The sequence below is a fragment of the Canis lupus genome, chromosome 3 (genome assembly GCF_011100685.1).
Source record: "Canis lupus familiaris isolate Mischka breed German Shepherd chromosome 3, alternate assembly UU_Cfam_GSD_1.0, whole genome shotgun sequence".
Lineage (NCBI taxonomy): Eukaryota > Metazoa > Chordata > Mammalia > Carnivora > Canidae > Canis > Canis lupus.
Window position 1 is genome coordinate 73645424 of NC_049224.1, and position 19752 is coordinate 73665175.

The 19752-nt window shown below is 37.0% G+C and overlaps 2 protein-coding genes across 4 annotated transcripts in view; one reads left to right on the forward strand and one right to left on the reverse strand.

The window, feature by feature from the left end:
* RFC1 (replication factor C subunit 1) overlaps positions 1-19752 on the forward strand; it is a 74039-nt gene that overhangs the window by 10343 nt on the left and 43944 nt on the right. For 2 of the 3 annotated variants that reach the window (XM_038533470.1, XM_038533469.1), the window contains exons 2-5: positions 1937-2074; positions 3809-3937; positions 12984-13059; positions 15248-15370. In XM_038533470.1, the coding sequence (XP_038389398.1) occupies positions 1937-2074; positions 3809-3937; positions 12984-13059; positions 15248-15370 (466 nt within the window). The remainder of the gene's footprint in view (positions 1-1936; positions 2075-3808; positions 3938-12983; positions 13060-15247; positions 15371-19752) is intronic. The other variant, XM_038533471.1, reaches the window with a different exon arrangement.
* WDR19 (WD repeat domain 19) overlaps positions 1-19752 on the reverse strand; it is a 157065-nt gene that overhangs the window by 2241 nt on the left and 135072 nt on the right. The gene's annotated exons all lie outside the window — the stretch shown is intronic.

Consider the following 19752-nt stretch of genomic DNA (forward strand, 5'->3'; position numbering starts at 1 on the left):
CCACAGGAATTTTATGAGGCATGTGGTATCAAGAGGAAACTAAAGAGCAGAGAAGTAATTCATCCCAAGTGACCTGTAGTAGTAAATGGCAAAACTGACAAAGCTTGCATTCGACTTAATTTTATTCATCTGTAAGATGGAGATGTTGTTTGCCCCTGTATACTTCATAGAGTCATCAAAAGATATATGTCCAGTAGCTATAAGTAAAAACATGAAAAACTTATTAGCTATTTGTGCTAAAATTTGTTTTAACTTTGTGATTTTTGCCTAAACTTTTGCCTCATTTGAACTGACTTTCTTGTTCAGCTAATAACTGTTGAATAAAATAAGAAGAAATAATTACTACTTTTTTTTTTGATTTCCCCAAATAAAAATAATATTATTTTCTATTATCATTTCTTTTAGAGGTGGAATTCCTGGGACAGTGGGTATATACATTTACAATTTTGATGAGTGTTGCTGATTGTCCTCTGGAACAGTTTTTGTCTTCCATTATACTAGTTTTTACTTTAATAGCAGTATAGTGTGTGAGCATCTGTTTTTACATATCTTTGATAAATCTGGGCATTATCAATATTTTAACATTTAGAGAAAAATAATCCAGCTTCAATTTATCTGTTATTTTTGAAATTGAACATCTCATATTGTTTGTTGGTTATTTGGATCTTTTATATAATATGCTTTAGTTGCCTTTTGTTTTTTCTACTCAGCTATCTTTTATTGATTTGTAGGAACCTTTATATATAATAAATATTGTAGATATTTTGAAGTTAGTTGTTTGTATTTTAACTTTTGTTTATGGGATCTTTTATTTTTATGGAGTCAGATCTTTCTTTATGGATGGTTTTTAGCCTTGATGCTCTGCTTAGTCTTTCCCTTTGCCAAGATTATAAAAGTAAATTTAAAAATCTGTTTCTTTTTTTACTCATAGACTCAACAAAAATTATTCTTTGAAGGGAAAAGTGCTGTTTAGATCTATTGTTTGGGAATATGATTAACCATTAGAGATGTCCATCATTTCACAAAATCATGAAAACTGGGAATGCTAGACAGAGAGTGTTGAGGAGGAAGGTGAAGTCATTCTGAATTGAAGCCAAATTAGTGACCTTTAGATATTTTTTTTTTTTTTAAATTTTTATTTATTTATGATAGTCACACAGAGAGAGCGAGAGAGGCAGAGACACAGGCAGAGGGAGAAACAGGCTCCATGCACCGGGAGCCCGATGTGGGACTCGATCCCGGGTCTCCAGGATCGCGCCCTGGGCCAAAGGCAGGCGCTAAACCGCTGCGCCACCCAGGGATCCGACCTTTAGATATTTACATACATGATGGTTGCTCATGTTGGAGATAATCCTTAAAAGGTAGAGTCTATTGGCTTTCATTCTGATGAAAATTCTTTTCCAAGAGTTTAGATTTTCAGTGTATATTGAGTTAGATCATGTTGTAATTTCTTTAACTGCTCTGTTGGTGTCAGAGTATAAGGGTGCGGGGAGTGAGAGAGTAGAGTAGAGTAAAGGAAAGGAGGGGGATGTTGGGGTGGTGCAGTGGGTTAAGCATCTGATTCTTGGTTTGGCTCAGGTTCAGGGTGGTGAGATTGAGCACCGCATGGGGCAGTGGGCTTAGCTCAGTGTGGAGTCTGTTTAGGACTCCTCCTCTCTCCTCCCATGTCTCTCTCTCTCAAATTAATCTTTAAAGAAAGATAAAGGAAAGGAAGAGAAAGGAGATACGAGTAGAAGGGATTACTTGGAAAGGAAGATTTTAACAATGCTAAGGAGTAGCAGTATGGAACAAACAGAAATCAGACAGTCTCAATATAACTGACAATTCCATTTCTTAAATTATGTTTTGTTTTCTTTGTCTTTGTGGTTTTAAGCATTTGTAGTTCTAATACAGATTGAAAACCAGCACTGACTGTAACCTCATTATTAATACTCAGTTTTGGTATTTCCATGGTGCATGTGCTGTACCATGCTGTGGAGGGTGTGCTTGCTGTTACCACCATTTGAAGAACCATTTGGTAATTTTAAAAGTGAAACTCCAATGTGAAACTTTCATTTCCTCCAGAAACAATAAAGTAAGTGGTTGTCAACCTCAAACCCAATTTTTTGCAAGTTATACGGAAGACTGTGGCTTTCTTTATTGTCCATCTTTCTTTAGCACCTGACACAAATGTCTTAGTTTTTCATAGCTGAGGTATCCATTTCATAAATAGTATTTTTTAGACTTAGATTTTATTAGGATGGGTTTGTGACTTTTGTGAATTAAGAAATTTACAAAAGCACATAAAACCAGGAAAGTCTATAATCTTAATAAAAATTTAAGGTATCTGTGTATCTCATTTATTTGCTTTATTTTCTTAGACACACGGCTATTTGTGTTTGTGTGTGTGTGCATTACACACTTACTTGGGATTTTTGACATGTTAAGAGTATGACGTTTATTGCCAGGATTTAGGAAATAATTGTTAACTTTCTTATACTTCACAAAGTGCCTTTTTTTTTTTTTTTAAAGATTTTATGTATTTATTCATGAGAGATACAGAAAGAGAGGCAGAAACATGGGCAGAGGGAGAAGCAGGCTCCCAATGGGAGCCCTGATGTGGGACTCGATCCCAGCATCACAACCTGGCAAAGGCAGATGCTTAACCACTGAGCCACCCAGGTTCCTGCTTCACAAAGTACTTTTAACAGTCATTTTCCTCACTATAATAAAGAGAGAGGTTGAAAAAGGTAAAAAGGATTGAAAACTCAGGAGTGTGACCATTAAGGATAGAATGAGGAGAACACCTGGCTCTTGAACCCAGTTCTTAGGAATTCAGATCCTTATTTGGATCTCATTTTTTTGTGTTCCTCATATCCTTACCTGGGAGCAGAGGTAATTGTAAATAGAGATGTGTCTGTGATGTGAAAGGATAATAGTTCATAAATGAGGAGAAGAACTTTTTGTTCAGCTTTTTGCTGAACAAAAAGTAATTCTCATAAAGTGTAGGCAGTATTAGTTCCATTTTACTGATGGGAAAGCAGATTCAGGTAACCTGCCCAATGTCACACATAAAAACTACAGCAGGTATTCAAACCTAGGCTTTTTGATTCTAAGGTCTATTCTTGTTCTCTACACTACACTTTCTTCAAAGCTAAAATCTAAACAAGTAGGGAAGGATATGTATGCAAAAGATAAAAGTGATTTAAATTGTAAATTACATTGTAAATTTCATTATGATTAATTTTAATTCAGTATAACACAAGGGGATAGAGCTCTTAGAATATTGTAATAAGCATCAAAGTATTTTTTCAGAATTTGAAAATATCATAAAAAATAATTTGTAAGGCTTTTAGTTATTAAGGTCTTAAATGATCAAGGTTGCGAATTTGAAAGAATAATAATGAAGTTATAGTGGGAATATAAATCCCATGGGCAAGGATTATACTCTTCAACATTTGTCTTCTCCCTCACTGGGCCTGGATTGGTGGGATGAGTATATGTATGTATGAACAATAAATACTTGTTACTTGCCTCTTTAGTAATTGTGCTGTTGTTAAGAAATATTTCACTTGATCATTTTTGTTCTGTTTTTGGCCAAATTCTGTAAGTTAACATATTTTTCATTAGGCAAATTATTTTTAACTCAGGTAATTTTATCACTTAACTTTTGCATGTGAAAAGAATGCTGTTGCACACCTGGAACTATCTCATTATGAAGAAATTGAAGGTAAACCAGTGTGTGTGTGTAGAGCTGTCCCATTTTGTAGTTGGAATTCAAATTTTGTGCAGTTAGTATTTGTTTATGCATGTCCTTTTTTGCTTTTAGGATATTCGGAAATTCTTTGGGGTTATACCAAGTGGAAAGAAACCTGTAACCGAAACAGTAAAGAAGAATGAGAAAACAAAGTCTGCTGAAGAAACTTTAAAATCAAAGAAAGGAATAAAGGAAATTAAGGTCAGTTTTCCAGATAAATGTTGAATTGTATAAAAAGTTAAATAAATTCAGTTCCTAGACTTGATGTAGTGGGAGCCTAAAATAAAATAGATTTCAACTCATTTTGCAGAAGAAGGTAAGTGTATTTCTAATTAATGTAGCTGACTGCATTCATTGCTTGTTTTTCTGAAATAGAGGTGGAACCCTTTTTAGTTGTTAAAATTTTGCATTTTATGACCAGAGTTTGCTCGTAGAGATGTGAGCCCCAAGTGAAAGGTGTTGGACTAATGGTGAAGGAAGGCTTTGGAGGAAAGCTTTATTCTTTTCTCTGTCTTCTTTGGGCCTCAGAAAAGTTAAGGTACAGTGTCGCCATAGAAAGCAGGCAAAGGCTACAGTAGTGTGTCTGAGTTCATATTATTCCACTTCGAGTAAAATGTAAGAATTTTGCAACTCTACAGGTCTGTTTATCACCACTTCATCTTTTATGTTTTAGTTGTCATGTATTATATCTACCTATGTTAATACTCCACATTCAGTGTAATACTTTTTTCTCTAAACACATATTTTAAAGAAATTAAAAGGAAAAAGTTGATCTTTTATATTCACCCACATATTTGCCATTTCTGGTGCTTTTCATTTCTTATTGAAGATAAGAATTTCTGAATTTCTATATCTTTAAACCTGAAGAATTTTCTTTATCATTTCTTGTAGTGTAAGATTTTGGTAACAAATTCTGGAAGCTTCTATTTAATTATCTTCATTCTTGAAAGATATTTTTGCTGGTTACAGAATTTTGGATTGATACTGTTTTCCTTTAGGATTTTTATGTGTGGTTTTTAGCTTTGACTGTGGTGTGCCTGGGTATAGTTTGTGTGTGTGTGTGTTCTGTTTATGGTTTCTGAGCTTCTTCAATCTATAAATTTATAAATCTCACCAAATTTGGGAACTCTTTGCCATTACTTCTTCAAATATATTTGTCTCATTCTCTTTCTCCTCTTCTGGGATTCCAGTTATACACATATTAGAATTTTGATATTGTCTCATAGCTCATCAAAGCTTGTTCATTTTTATCCTTCCTTTCTCTGTATTTCAGATTGTATAATTTCTCGTCTTTAAGCTTGTCTTTAAGCTCCTTCCTCTCTAATATGCTATTAAACATATGTGGTGAATATTTTATTGTGAATATTGTGTTTTGCAATTCTAGAATTTTAATTAGTTTCCTTTTCATAGTTTTAATTTTTCTGCTTTATGTTCTTGAATGTAGTTAAAATAGCTACTTTATTTTTAAAGGTTTTATTTACTTTTATTTGAGAGAGAGAGAGCACAAGCAGGGAGATGAGGGAGAAGCAGGCTCCTTGAGGGGAGCTTGATGTGGGGCTCCATTCTAGGACCCTGGGATCGTGACCAAAGGCAGATGCTCAGCTGACTGAGTCACCCAGACACCCCTATAATTGCTACTTTAAACTTTTGTTTGTTAATATTAACATATGAGGATTGGTCTCTGTTAAATTCCTTTTCTCTTGAGTCTATGGCTCAAGTATTAATCAGTTTCAGCTACTGTAACAAAAATATAATAGATTGGATGGTTTAAACAACAGAAGTTTATTTTATTGCAGTTCTAGAGACAGGATTATGATTAAGGTTTTAGCTAGTTCGGTTCCTGGCAAGAGCTCTTTTTCTGGATTGTAGTGGCTACCTTCTTGCCATGTCCTCACATAACCTTTTCCTGGTGTGAGCACATGGTGAGAGAGGTTGAGACAGGGAGAGAGCTAGTGAGTGTGTGTACATATATGTATGTGAGTGAGCTCTCTAGTATCTCTTCTAAGAGTATTAAGCTTATCATAGCAGAGTTCCGTCCCTATGACCTCATTTAACCTTAATTGCTTCCTTAGAAACTCCATCTCCAGATACAGCCACAATGGGGGTATAGGGACTCAGCATATGACTTTGGAGGAATACAAGCATTCATTCCAAACATTTTGCCAAATGGCTCCCCAAATTCATGTGTTTCTCACAGAAGTTGGAACTCACTATAACATCAACTCTAAAGTCCAAAGTCTTATCTAAATATCATTTAAATCAGATATGGGGAAAAAAAATCAGATACGGGCGAGACTCCAGATATGATTCATCCTGAGGCAAAATTTTTCTTCACCTGTGAACCTCTGAAACCGGACAGTATGTGTTTCCAAAATAGAGTGGTGGGACAGGCACAGAATAGACATTCTCATTTCAAAAGGAAGAGATCACAAGGAAGAAAGGGGTGATGGGTTCCAAAGAAGTCCAAAAACCTCACAGGGCAAATTCTATTAGATCTTAAAGCTTGAGAAAATCTTTAGTTCGATGCCCTGCCTTCTGGATCCACTAGAACAGTGGTCCCACCCTGACAGCTCTTCAGGATGGTCCCATTCCCAAGGCTTCTTGATGGAGTCTGATCTGTTGAAAAAAGAAATAAGACAGCCCTGATGATCTCTGAATCACCTTTATGGTCTCATCTCCTTTTCTTGGAGAATAGTGCAGGTTTGCAGTTGAGTAGCCTATTGTCCTGTCCTGTAGAATCAAGAAGTCTGACAGCCTTTCCTTCATTTTTTCTTTCATTTTGAACTAGCAGTGTTTCTGCTTGTGTAATTCCACCATCTCTTTATTGAGTGATAGTCTAGCCACACTTTCAGTATTCTCTTTAGACGATTCATTCTCATTTTTTGCAATATAGACAGATTGAGTATTTTCCAAATCTTTAAGTCTTGGTTCTTTTTAACAACTCAGTTCATTTCTCTCCTCTTAGATTTTACTGTAGAGGACCTTCCAACAGCCTGTACCTTCCAACACTTTACTTAGAAATGTTCTCAGCTAAATATTCAATTTCATTATTCACAAGTTGTGTCTTTCACAAAGCACTAAAACACAATTTAGCCAGTTCTTTGCCATTTTATAACAAGGATTGTCTTTTTCTCCAATTTCCAACAATATGTTCTTCATTTCTTTCTGAATCCTTACCAGAATGGTCGTTCATGTTCATATTTTAAACATTCTGTTTATGATATGTATATTCTCAAGGTGATAGAAACTTTCACTAGCTCTTATCTTTTCTCCCTAAGACTTTGCTGGAGTTGCATTTAACATCCGTATTACCACTAACAGTCCCTTCACAGAAGCCTACATTTTACAAAATTTTTCTTTTTAATGTATTTATTTTGCTTATTGAACTATATAGTTGACAATGTTACATTAGTTTCAGGTGTACAACATTATGATTCAACAACTCTGTGTTTACTATGCTCACAAGTGTATCTACCATCCATAACTATACAACATTATTAGAATATCATTGACTGTATTCCTTATGCTGTATGTTTCATCCTCGTGCCTGATTCATTTTATAATTGGAAGCCTGTATCTGTACTTCCCTCCACCCTTATTTGCCCATGTCCCCAACCCCCTTCCGTCTGGCAACCACCAGTTAGTTCTCTGTATTTATGGATCAGTTTTTGCTTTGTTTGTTCATATTTTTTTTTTTTTTTTTAGATTTCATTTATAAGTGAAATCACATGGTACTTGTCTTTTGTTGTCTGACTTAGTGTAATACTTTCTAGTTTTTACAAATGGCAAGATCTCATTCTTTTTATGGATGAGTAATAGTGTGTGTGGGTGTGTATATGTATGTGTGTATCTCAAATCTTTATCTGTTGATGGACATTTAAGTTGTTTTCATATCTTGGCTATTATAAATAATGCAGTAAATGTAGGGGTGTATATATCTTTTTGAATTAGTGGTTTGAGATTTTTTTGGGTAAATACTCACTTGTGGAATTACCAGATTGTATGCCTTTCTATTTTTAGTGTTTTGAGGCGCCTCCACACTGTTTTCCACAGTGGCTGTACTAGTTTGCATTCCCACCAACATTACATGAGCCTTTTTTTTTTCCTCCACATATTCACCAACCCTGTCTTTTCGAGTCTAGCCATTTTGACAGGTTATAGTGTAATATCTCATAGTGTTTTTTATTTGACCTAATGATTAGTGATGTTGAGCACCTTTTCATGTGTCTGTTGGCCATCTGAATGTGTTTTTGGGTTCTCTGCCCATTTTCTTAATTAGATTATTTGAGTTTCTGTGGTGTTGAGTTGTAAAAGTTCTTTATATACTTCGGATATTAGCCCCTTATTGGATATATCATTTGCAAATATCTTCTTCCATTCAGTAGGTTGCCTCTTCATTTTATGAAGGAACCATTTATGGTTTCCTTTGCTATGCAAAAGCCTTTATTTTGGTGTAGTTTCAATAATCTTATTTTTGCTTTTGTTTCCTTTGCTGAAGGAGGCATCTAGGAAAAATTTCCTAAAAGGCTGATATCAAAGAGATTATTACTGCCTGTATTTTCTTTAAGAAGTTTTATGGTTTCAGTTCTTAACATAAGTTCTTTCATCTATTTTGAGTTTATTTATGGTGTAAGACTGTGGTCCAGTTTCATTCTTTTGCATGTAGCTGTCCAGTTTTCCCACCACCATTTGTTGAAGAGATTTTCCCATTGTATATTTTTGCCTCCTTTGTTGTATTAATTCAGTGTATAAGTATGGGTTTATTTCTGGACGCTCTCTTCTGTTCCATTGATCTAAGTGTCTAGTTCGTGCCAGTATCATACTGCTTTGATTGCTGCAGCTTTATAGTATATGTTGAAATCTGGGATTGTAATACCTCCAGTTTTGTTCTTTTTCAAGATTGCTTTGGCTACTTGGGGCCTTTTTTTTTTTTTTTTTTTAAGGATTTTATACATTTATTCATGAGAGACACAGAGAGAGGCAGAGACACAGGTAGAGGGAGAAGCAGGCTTCATGCAGGAAGCCCAATGTGGGACTTGATCCCAGGAACCCAGGACCATGCCCTGGGTAGAAGGCAGGCGCCAAACCACTGAGCCACTCAGGGATTCTTGCAACCCTGCATATTCTTATTCCAAACAGAACCTTAGATACAAAGCAGTCACCGGTGACTTTGGCTGGCTAGCTGACGTTGTAGCTGGTGGTCCTGGGGCACTTTTTGCTGGGGTTTACTGGTGGGATGGCCTGAGCTGAAGTGGATGGGGGCAGGGTGATCCTAGGGCTCTCTGCATAGCAGGACTGCTGAGGCTGAAGTACATACAAGCTGGGTGGTTCTGGGGCTCTCTGTGCACACGGTGCCCTGGTAGGACAGTTGAAGCTGAAATGGAGCCAAAATTGTCTGGAGTTATCTGGAGCCAAAGGGGTATGGCCCTGGAGTGTTCTGAGGTGCCTTGCACTTGTGTCACCTTGGCGAGACAACTAGCACTATAGGGGGGAGCTAACCAGGGATGTTGTGGTGTGTGTTGCACTAGGGTCACATGGGGGGAGTGTCTGGGGCTGGTGTGGGATGGGGCCTGGGGGATACTGAGGTGATAGGTCACCAAGGGCACCAGCACCCTACTCCTGTCCATGCTGTCAGAGTGCAGAGAGAATGTAAACCATGGCCCCTTCAAGGGGTTTACCTTGGCCCACCAACCTGCAGAGTTCCAGCAGCTCCCCCACCATTTGGTGGAATCCTAGGGCTGGATATTTTTATAATCTAGTTACTCTTTTAAACCATGACCTTTTTTCTCTGCTCCAGGGAAGACAAATCTACTTATGGTCCCTCAGTACTATCCTTCCCTAATGCGGTTTGCAGTGACAGGGGTGGGGGTTCCTTTCGTTAACCATGTCTCTATTTCTCTTGCTATTCTCTATGTGGTCTCTCTATCTTTTGTAGTGCAGAAGCTGTTCAGTCAGCCCCCAGTTCTTCAGGAGGAATTGCTCTATAAATAGGTATAGATTTGGTGTGTCCTGTGGAGGTGAGTTCAAGGTCTTTCTGCATTGCCTTCGTGAATTAGAAGTCCTAGGCTTTTTTAAGCATGCACATCAAAACTTTTCCAGCCTTCACCATAACCCAGTTCCAAAGCCACTTCCATTTTTTAGGTACTGCACCACTCCATTTCATTGTAGCAAAATCTGTACTAGCATTCTCTAGAGAAGTAGAATCTAGAAAGATTCATTTGAAAGATTTCATACACATAATTACGGAGACTGACAAGTCCCTAGACCTACAGTTGGCAAGCTGGAGACTTATGATAGCTGATGGTATAGTTTAAGTATGAATCTGAAGTCCTGTGAACCAGGAGAGCCAGTAGGGTGATTGCAGGCTCAAGCCTGCTAGCCAAGGTAGGAACAGGTGATATCCCAGGTTGAAGGCAGTCAGGAAGGAGGAATTCTCTTATATAAGATAGGGTTAGCCTTTTGTTCTCTTCAGACCTTCAACTGATTGGATCAGGTTTACTCACATTAGAGAGAACGATCTGCTTTAATCAATTTATTGGTTTAAATGTTAAAATGATCCAAAAACACCTTCATAGAAATACTTCGGATAATGTTTGATGTAATAACCTGAGCACTTTGAGGCCCAGACAAGTTCACAGGTAAAATTAAGCATCACAGGTCACATTTCCTAATTTTTTTGTGTGTGTGTCTGGTTATTTTGGACTTACGTTGGACAGTGTGAATTATATAGTATAGGAAATTTGGACTCTGTTACATTCCTCCAAAAAGTGTTAATTTCTTTTGGTTTAGCAGGCAATTAATTTGGCTGAACTCAAGCTCTCAACTCTTGTCTCCCCTGTGATGGGCAGCATATGAAATCTTTGTTCAAGTCTTTTATACTTAGCTGGGGCATTGGGAGTTGTTCCATTCATATGTAGTTCAGGAGACAGCCACAGATTTGGGCTAAGTTTATTGGCAGAATTTGAGACTCCCCTTCTGTGGCTCTCTCCCTTCTGGGAGTTAATGTAGTTAATTCTAACTCTGTCCTCTAGTCTGGTGGTGCATTTGAATTAAAATAGTTCTTTTGTCTTATTTTCTTGCAAGCTAGTTGCTTATTATATTTTTCAAGTTTCAGTTTAATGAATAGAAGCATATTTCATTTTTAAAAGATTTTATTTATTCACTTAAAAATTTGATTGATTGATTTATATAGAGAGAGTACACACGAGTAGGGGTGGGATCAGAGGGAGAAGGAGAGAGAATATTAGCGCAGAGCCTGATGTGGGGCTCAATCTCATATCTATGATATCATGACCTGAGCTGAAATCAAGAGTTGGATGCTTAACTGACTGAGCCATCCAGGTGCCCCTAAGATTTTATTAAGTAATCCCTACACCTGATGTGGGGCTTGAATTCAGTCTTGAGATCAAGAGTCACATGCTCAGACTGAGCCAGCCAGGTGTCCCTAGAAACATATTTTTATCTTATAATTGATTACTTTCTTGATGCATTTTGGGAAAATTTAAATAGTTTAGAAATGTATAACTACTAAATATAAATAATACCTTTTGCCTCGGTTATCTTTAGTTTTCTAACAGGAATTGGTTGGTGCAGGGCTCACAACTCCTTAATTTTTATTTGTCTCTATCATTTTCAGAAAGCATTTGCCTTGTAATATCTGACCTTCTTTTATACTTTGTTATATGTAAATTAGTGGTGAAAGTGGAGCTGATTAATAATACAGCTTTTTCTGCAATTCTTTCTTTCCCATCTGTTAAAATTATTGTCTGGATTCTTTTGTTTTCAGTTTTATTAAGAAATAATTGACATATATAGCTATATAAGTTTGGTTATATAGCATGATGGTTTGATTTACATATATTGTGAAATGATTATCACAGTGGATTTAGTTAACATCCATTATCTCATATAAACACAGAAGAAAAAAAAAATTCTTCTTTAATAAGAACTTTCAAATCTACCCTCTTAATAAGTTTCCTGTGTGTCAAATAGCAGTGTTAACTATAGTCATCATGTTGTATATTACATCCCTAGTACTTATAGCTTAAAGTTTATTTTTTATTTTTTTTAATTTTTATTTATTTATGATAGTCACAGAGAGAGAGAGAGAGAGGCAGAGACACAGGCAGAGGGAGAAGCAGGCTCCATGCACCAGGAGCCCGACGTGGGATTCGATCCCGGGTCTCCAGGATCGCGCCCTGGGCCAAAGGCAGGCGCCAAACCGCTGCGCCACCCAGGGATCCCTATAGCTTAAAGTTTAAACCTTTTGTCTACTTTCCTTTAGTTGTACTCCCTGCCTCTGGTAACTGTAAGTCTTATCTCTTTTTCTATGAGTTTGGTTGTTTTTTGTTTTAGAGTCTACAAATTGATGAGATCATATAGTGTTTGTCTTTCCCTGTCTGACTTATTTCACTTAGCATAATGCCTTCAGGGTTCATCCATGTTGTTACAAGTGGTAGGATTTCCTCTTTTTTTTTTTTTTTTTTTTTAATGCGTGTCACAACTTTATCCTTTCCTACTTTGATGGTCACTTAGATTGTTTCCATGTCTTGGCTATTATAAGTGATTATGTGAACATGGGGTGGGGGGTGGGGTTGGTGCAGATATCTTTTTGAGTTAGTGTTGTTGTTTCCTTTGGATATATTTCCAGAAGTAGACTGGTGGGTCATATGGTAGTTAAAAAAAAATTTTTTTTTTGAGGGGTGCCTGGAGAGCTCAGTGATTGAGCCTTTGGTTCAGGGCATGATCTTGGGTTCCCCACGGGGAATCTGCTTCTCTGTCTGCCTGTCTCTGCCTCTCTCTCTGTGTCTCTCATGAATAAATAAATAAAATCTTTAAAAAAATTTTTTTTCTTAAGATCCTCCAGACTGTTTTCTATAGTGGCTGTTCCACTTTATGGTCCTATCAGCAGTGCAGAAGGTTCCTTTTTCTCCACATCCATGCCAGCATTTGTTATCTTTTCTCTTTTTGATGGTGGATCAGGCTTATTCTTCAGTCTAATTAGGGCATTAATGACATTTTAGGCTGTATAATTCTTTGTTGTGGAGGACTGTCTTAGGCATTGTAGGATGTTTAGAAACATCCCTGGTCTACCACCTACCCATTAGATGTCAGTAACAACCCCCTCTTCCATTATGACAAGCAAAAAATTCTCCATGAGGGCAAAATTACCGAGCTCAAGTTTAAAGAGAAAAAAACTAAGTTATATGGACTTTTTTGTATTCTAATCATACTGTACTGTTTATAGGTAAATAGTTCTTGTAAAGAAGATGACTCTAAACAGAAGCAACCAAACAAGAAAAAGAGGATCATCTATGATTCAGGTAATATTTCTTCTGAGGAGCTTTAAAGTTTTAAAATAATTTTATATCCCATAGAACAGTGTTTTCCTGGGATCCCTGGGCGGCGCAGCGGTTTAGCGCCTGCCTTTGGCCCAGGGCGCAATCCTGGAGACCTGGGATCGAATCCCGCGTCGGGCTCCTGGAGCATGGAGCCTGCTTCTCCCTCTGCCTGTGTCTCTGCCTCTCTCTCTCTCTCTCTGTGTGTGACTATCATAAATAAATAAAAATTAAAAAAAAAACAACAACAACAGTGTTTTCCAAACTGATGTTCTGAGACACACAGCTCTCTCTGATGTTATAATAGGTCCTGTGAGGGGAGGGCTCTATGCTCAAAAAAAGTTGTAATAGTTTTAATATCAGAACTTATCAGAGCTGAAATACGTTAATGTATTAAATATGTTCAGGGGGGTATATAGTATATATAGTATGTCTTAGACTTACTTTGAATATGGCATATTTATTAAAAAAAAAGATTTTTTTTAAAGATTTTATTTATTCATCAGAGGCACAGAGAGAGAGAGAGAGAGAGAGAGAGAGAGGCAGAGACACAGGTAGAGGGAGAAGCAGGCTCCATGCAGGGAGCCTGATGTGGGACTCCATCCCAGGACTCCAGGATTACGCCTTGGGCTGAAGGCAGGTGCTAAATGGCTGAGCCACCCAGGGATCCCCATTTTTAAAAATATTCATGCTACTATTGTGACTGAGCTTAGAAACTGAATTTGGAAAATAGTGCCTTAGAATATTGCTTTAAAAACAAAAATCTTAAAATTTAATTTTTGTGTTTTTTTTTTTTTAATTTTTATTTATTTATGATAGTCACACAGAGAGAGAGAGAGAGAGAGAGGCAGAGGGAGAAGCAGGCTCCATGCACCGGGAGTCCGACATGGGATTCGATCCCCGATCTCCAGGATCGCGCCCTGGGCCAAAGGCAGGCGCCAAACCACTGCGCCACCCAGGGATCCCTTGTGCTTTTAATCTAGTCCTTTTTTCTTGCATTTAAAATGGAAAAGCACCATATAAAATATTTGAATATACTTTTAAAATGGAGAATGTGTATTTTTATGGATGTCTTTTATGATAGATTAAAATAATGGTGAAACTCAGTAAGTTTTAGGTTTTGCTTTTGTGGAGAAGACTCATCTGGTGTGAATTCTTAAAAAGGTAACCTAAGGAAGCATTTATAGATTGTTAGGATTTGACTATGATAGCAAAGATTCTGATTCCATCCTAAAAATATTTGAATGTTTATTGTGAGTTTTTAACTGCTGTATACTGTAAGGAATTTGAAATAAATACACATCCTCATTCCCTGGGAGTTTGTCTTTTGGGAAACTGGAAATTTAATTGTTTGATGCAGTTTAGGATTGTATGAAACAGGATTTATAAATGCATGGCAGAGGAAAAGGAAGGATACTAAAGTTTATGAAACTTCTATTTTTGTATTGCTTTGTCTTGGTTTGTATTTAAATGTCTTGGGTGATTAGGTTGTGGTAGATAGACTAGTGGCTCCCAGAGATGTCCATGTCCTAATTCCTAGAACTTGTGAATAGGTTCAGTTCGGTTACATGACAAAAGAGAAATTAAAGTTGTAGGTGGCATTGAGGTTGATAATCAGATGACCTTAAAATAGGGAGATTGTCCTGGATTCTCTGGTGGTGGGCCCATTGTATTCACAAGGAAGAGAACAGAGAACACAAGAGAGAGATTAACTGTGGAAGAAAGAGAACCAGAGAGATGGCAGCATGAGAAGGATTTTGCCTGATGTTGCTGGCTTTGAAGATGGAGGAAGGGAGCCATAAACTAAGGAATGTTAGCAATCATTAGAAACTGGAAAAGACAAGGAAATGAATTTTTCCCTAGAGTAACCAGGAAAGGATCATAGCCCTGCTGACACTTTAATATTAGCCCAATGAGACCCATATGGGATTTCTAACCTTCAGATCTGTAAAATAATACATTTATGTTGTTTTAAGCCACTAAATTTGTGGTGATTTGTTATAGTAACAAAAGAAAACAAAGACAAAGACTTAATACTGGTAGGAGTAACCTGTGAGAATGCACGATACGAGTTTTATCTCAAATGAGCCTTGAAGAATTGGTTAACAGTCACTGTAAAAATGCACTGTATTTTATTGTTGAGAGTTTTGTTTGATTTTCCTTTCATGTACAGATTCAGAATCAGAGGAGACAGTGCAGATTAAAAATGCCAAAAAGCAACCAGAAAAATTGCCATTGGCCTCTAAACCTGCTAAAATTCTACGCCAGGATCCCGTTACATATATTTCAGAAACAGGTAAGGTACTGAATATGTTTATTGTTTTAGAAGAAGAGTAGTGTGCGTTATGTTCTTGAGCTTCTCATTGGTGTCTGGGTGTACCTCCTTCACTTTGAATAGAATTTCTGTTGCCTTTTTTGCTTCGTTGGTTTATATTTATCAGAATAAGTCTATAGTCATTATCCTTGGCATTTTCTGTGGGGCAATTTCAGGGCTATTGGCCTTGGAATTTTTTTAGGTGTTCTTTTTTAAAAAAATATTTATCTATTTGTTTTAGCACATGTGAGTGTGAGTAGGAGAGAGGCTGAGGGAGAAGAGAATCCCCAAGCAGACTCCCCACTGAACACATAGCCTGATGTGGGCCTGATTCCAGGACCCTATAATCATGACCCAATTCAAAACCAATAGTCAGCTACTTAACCGACTGAGCCACCCAGGCACCCCTAGGTGTTCTATATCGAATAAGTTGGAAGTTCTATCTTTAATCATATATTAAAATATTATTGGTGTGTTTTAAAACTTCTTTTTTACGTTAGTATTTTATCTTGCATTCTAAAGTCATAATCTAAGTATATAATGGTATTCATATTTGTGGTTTATAATTTAGCATGGGGTGCCTGGGTGGCTTAGTCAGTTAGGCATCTGACTTTGGCTCAGGTCGTGATCACAGAGTCCTGGGATTGAGCCCTGCATCTGGCTCTGCACTCACCAGGGAGTTTCCTTATTCCTCTGCCCCTTCCCCAGCTCATGTGTGTTCTCTCCCTCTCCTCTCCCTTTCTCAAATAAATAAATAAATCTTTTAAAAAAATATAGTGCAGATGTGACCTGAATTCTTTGTATTCCCTTGTGACCCTAGACTTTAGCATTGACTTTTTAAAAGGTAATTGCTTTTCTACTTAAATTCATTTGTTCGATCTGTTTTGAATGGTCAAAAAGCAAAAGTCATAAATGTACACTAATCTTCAAATGGTAAAATATATAAATGATCGTGTCATTTGGTAAGGAACTCTGAATTGTCATCTGAGGAAAAACTCAGATGTGTTCATTGTAAAGTCCTTTTGATTCTGACATTATTAACTACTAGGGCAGACAATAACAGGAATAAAAATGTAAATGTATTAATCTTCAACCCTTTGAATTGGTTCCTATACAGAAATGCTTGAAGGGGCCGTGAAAGCATTTCATAGGTTACTGATTTGTTCATATTGAAGAAAACCTCTGAAACCATTATTTTTAGCACTCTGTTATTTTTATTGCTATTGAAGTGAATACACCTGGTTTGAAGAGATAGGGAAAAGCCACATAATTATTTTTGGCATAGCATAGTACAACTTATATTCAACAAACATTTATTAAGTCATTTTTACAACCCAGTTACTAGGTGCTGGGGATATAATAGATGATCAGAGACTCCCAAGTACTCTAGGAGTCTCTTGAGGCAGCAATAAGCAGTAGTCAGGCCGAGTGCTTAAAGGGTAGGATTTGATCTGGCAGTTGAAGGATGAGCAGATGATGGAGGAAAGAACATGTCCGTTTAGGCAGATGGGATTATTTAAGGCACAGCATCCAGTACAGGGGTTGGTGTGTTCATAGGACACAGAAGAGACTGCTTGCCCACATGACAAGGAGTGGTGGGAGGTAGGATGAGGGAAGACCTTGAAAGCTAGGCAGATGAATTTAGACTTAACATAGCAGGGAAAAGGGAACCATTAAAGTTTTATTTATTTATTTGAGAGAGAAAGAATGTGCAAGGGAGAAAGGGTAGAGGGAGAGGGAGAAGCAGATTTCCTGCTGAGCAGGGAGCCCCATGTGGGGCTTGATCTTGGGGTCTTAGGATCATGACCTAAGCTGAAGGCAGATCCTTAACCAGTTGAACCACCCAGGCACTCCTGAAGTTTTTTTTTTTTTTTTTTTTTTTTACTCCTGAAGTTTTTGAAGAGAGTTGTGGAATGATGAAAATGGTATTTAAGGATGATTGCTAGATTGCTAGTGTTCAAGGTGGGATGGAGTATAGAAACTGTAATTAGGGAAGTTGAGGCTTTGACTAGGAGTGAAGTAATGAGAGACATAAAAAGTTTGCAGTAGTGATTTATAAACATTTTTGAGAAATGAGTTACATATTAGGTGTTTGGATTACCTATGATACTATAATTAGGATAATTGGAGAGTTAATGTCTTTAGCATGTTTAAGGGTTTTTTGTTATTTTAAAAATTTTTTTGAAAATTATTTTTTAAGTAATCTGTGCACCCAACATGGGGCTTGAACCCACAACCTTGACTCTACCCACTGAGCCAGCCAGGTGCCTCTTGATTTTTGGTTTTGTTTTTTGTTTGTTTGTTTGTTTTTCCAAAAACAGCTTTATTGATTATACATATCACCTCTAAGATTTTATTTTTAATATTTTATTTACTTATTCATGAGAGACACAGAGAGAGAAGCAGAGACATAGGCAGAGGGAGAAGCAGGGTCCCCAAGGGGAGCCTGATGTGGGACTCGATCCAGGATCCAGGATCATGCTCTGAGCCGAAGGCAGACATCCAACCACTGAGCCACCCAGGCGTCCCCACCTCTAAGAGTTTAATATTATTGGAATTTGCAGATAAAAGGTCAAGGTTTTTTGAAGATATGAGTAACTATAAGGCTTTAGTTAAATGTATGGGCTGTTACTTGAGAGTGTGCAGGTACTCATGGTAGAACCACTGGTTGATAAGTAAGGAATAAAACAGAAAAGGAAAGTCCTTCCTGTTGTAGAAGGAACCTGAGTCTGGAATGTCAGAAGCCCTGCCTGAGTGTCCTAATAGCTTGTTTGAGTCTGTCTCACTTTCTATAAAGCAGAAACACCAATTGAATAGGCTTGTTGGAGAGACTTCCCTGGATGATGCGTAGGGAAGGGCGAGACCCGGTGCCTGAGGCAAATAAAAACAAGCAGTCTGAAGGAAAAAGGAAAAGCCCACAGATGAGTTTTGTAGGTTCTCATTTATTTGATAAAGTTGTTCAAATGATCAAAAACAATGTAGGTAACATGAACGTATTTTCTGTAAGCTTTTTGGTAAGCTGAGATATTTCTTCATTATGATACAGGCCTTAACCTTTTTGTTCTATTGCTAAATATCTGTTCAGGCACATTGTGCAAATGCACTCTTCTATTCAGAGATCCCCCTCTGAGATCTGGCCACCTTTGTGAAGTTTTGAATATGTGGGAGGGATACTAGAAACAGTATGGTGATAGGTTTATTATGTAACTGAAGGTGGTGTGATCAAGCTTCCCAGTGACAGCCTGGAAACGTCAAAGTTAGTGTGCAGACAGCCGTGGCCTTCAACTGTGGTTCAGTTGGCTATCCTTATCTTGTGATTTTAGGTACACAGAAGGGTCAGACGATTTAAGCTCTGATCACAGATTTTCTCTAACACAGGATTGTTTATTTCAGACTGGGTATTTTCAAATGTTATTTTCTGAATAGATACCCAGCATTTTATCTGAAAATTTTGTGAACATTATCAGTGTTTTATGTCATTCTGCTGGTGGCACATATATGGGAAGGTGAACATCATCCCCTTGTTTTAGCTGAAAATCTTGAAATATGATGTACCCATCTAATAGGATGTTCAGTATTAATTATATAGTATTCTGTTTTTTCTTAGAATTAAGATATAGGAAAAAGCTAGTTCTTTCCTTGCCTATATTTATCTTCTCATACTTTGTTATTCCTTGAAATGACAGGTGCATGGGAAGAAAAATAAGTCCTTTTTTCCCTCTTCATAAGAGAATGAACTGTTAAAAAGCAGCCCATAATAAAATCAGAAATATAAAGAGTTTTAAGAAAGGTGTAGCTTCTTGAAATTAATAAGCTGGAAAATGCTTCATCTTAAAATAATTAAAAAAATATTTTTTTAAACTAAAACTATAGTTTTTCAGTAGTGGGTCATGAAGAAATATTCACATTATAAATATAAATATTACTAGTATCAGGTTAAATAGAATATTTATGGTAATAATAGTTTAAAAATAAAAATTCTAACCTAAAATTGTACTGTTTATTTGGAGATTGGAGATTCTTGTGGAAGAGGGTTATATGACAATGATTTGGTTTTAACAACCTATTAATAACAAAAGAAACGAGTGCCTGGGTGGCTCAGTCAGTTAAATGGCTGTCTTTGGCTCAGGTCATGATCTCAGGGTCCTGGGATGGAGCCCCACTTGGGCTCCCTGCTCAGCGGGGAGTCTACTTTTCTTCGTCCGACTGCCTCTCCCCCCTAGCTCATGCTCATTCTCTCTCTCTAATGAATAAAATCTTAAAAAAATAAAAGAAACACTTTGTGGTTCATTATTCTATAGTTTATTTTTTATAAACCAATTTTTGTTTGGTATTTTTCTTGCAGCATAGTATTTGTAGTGTTT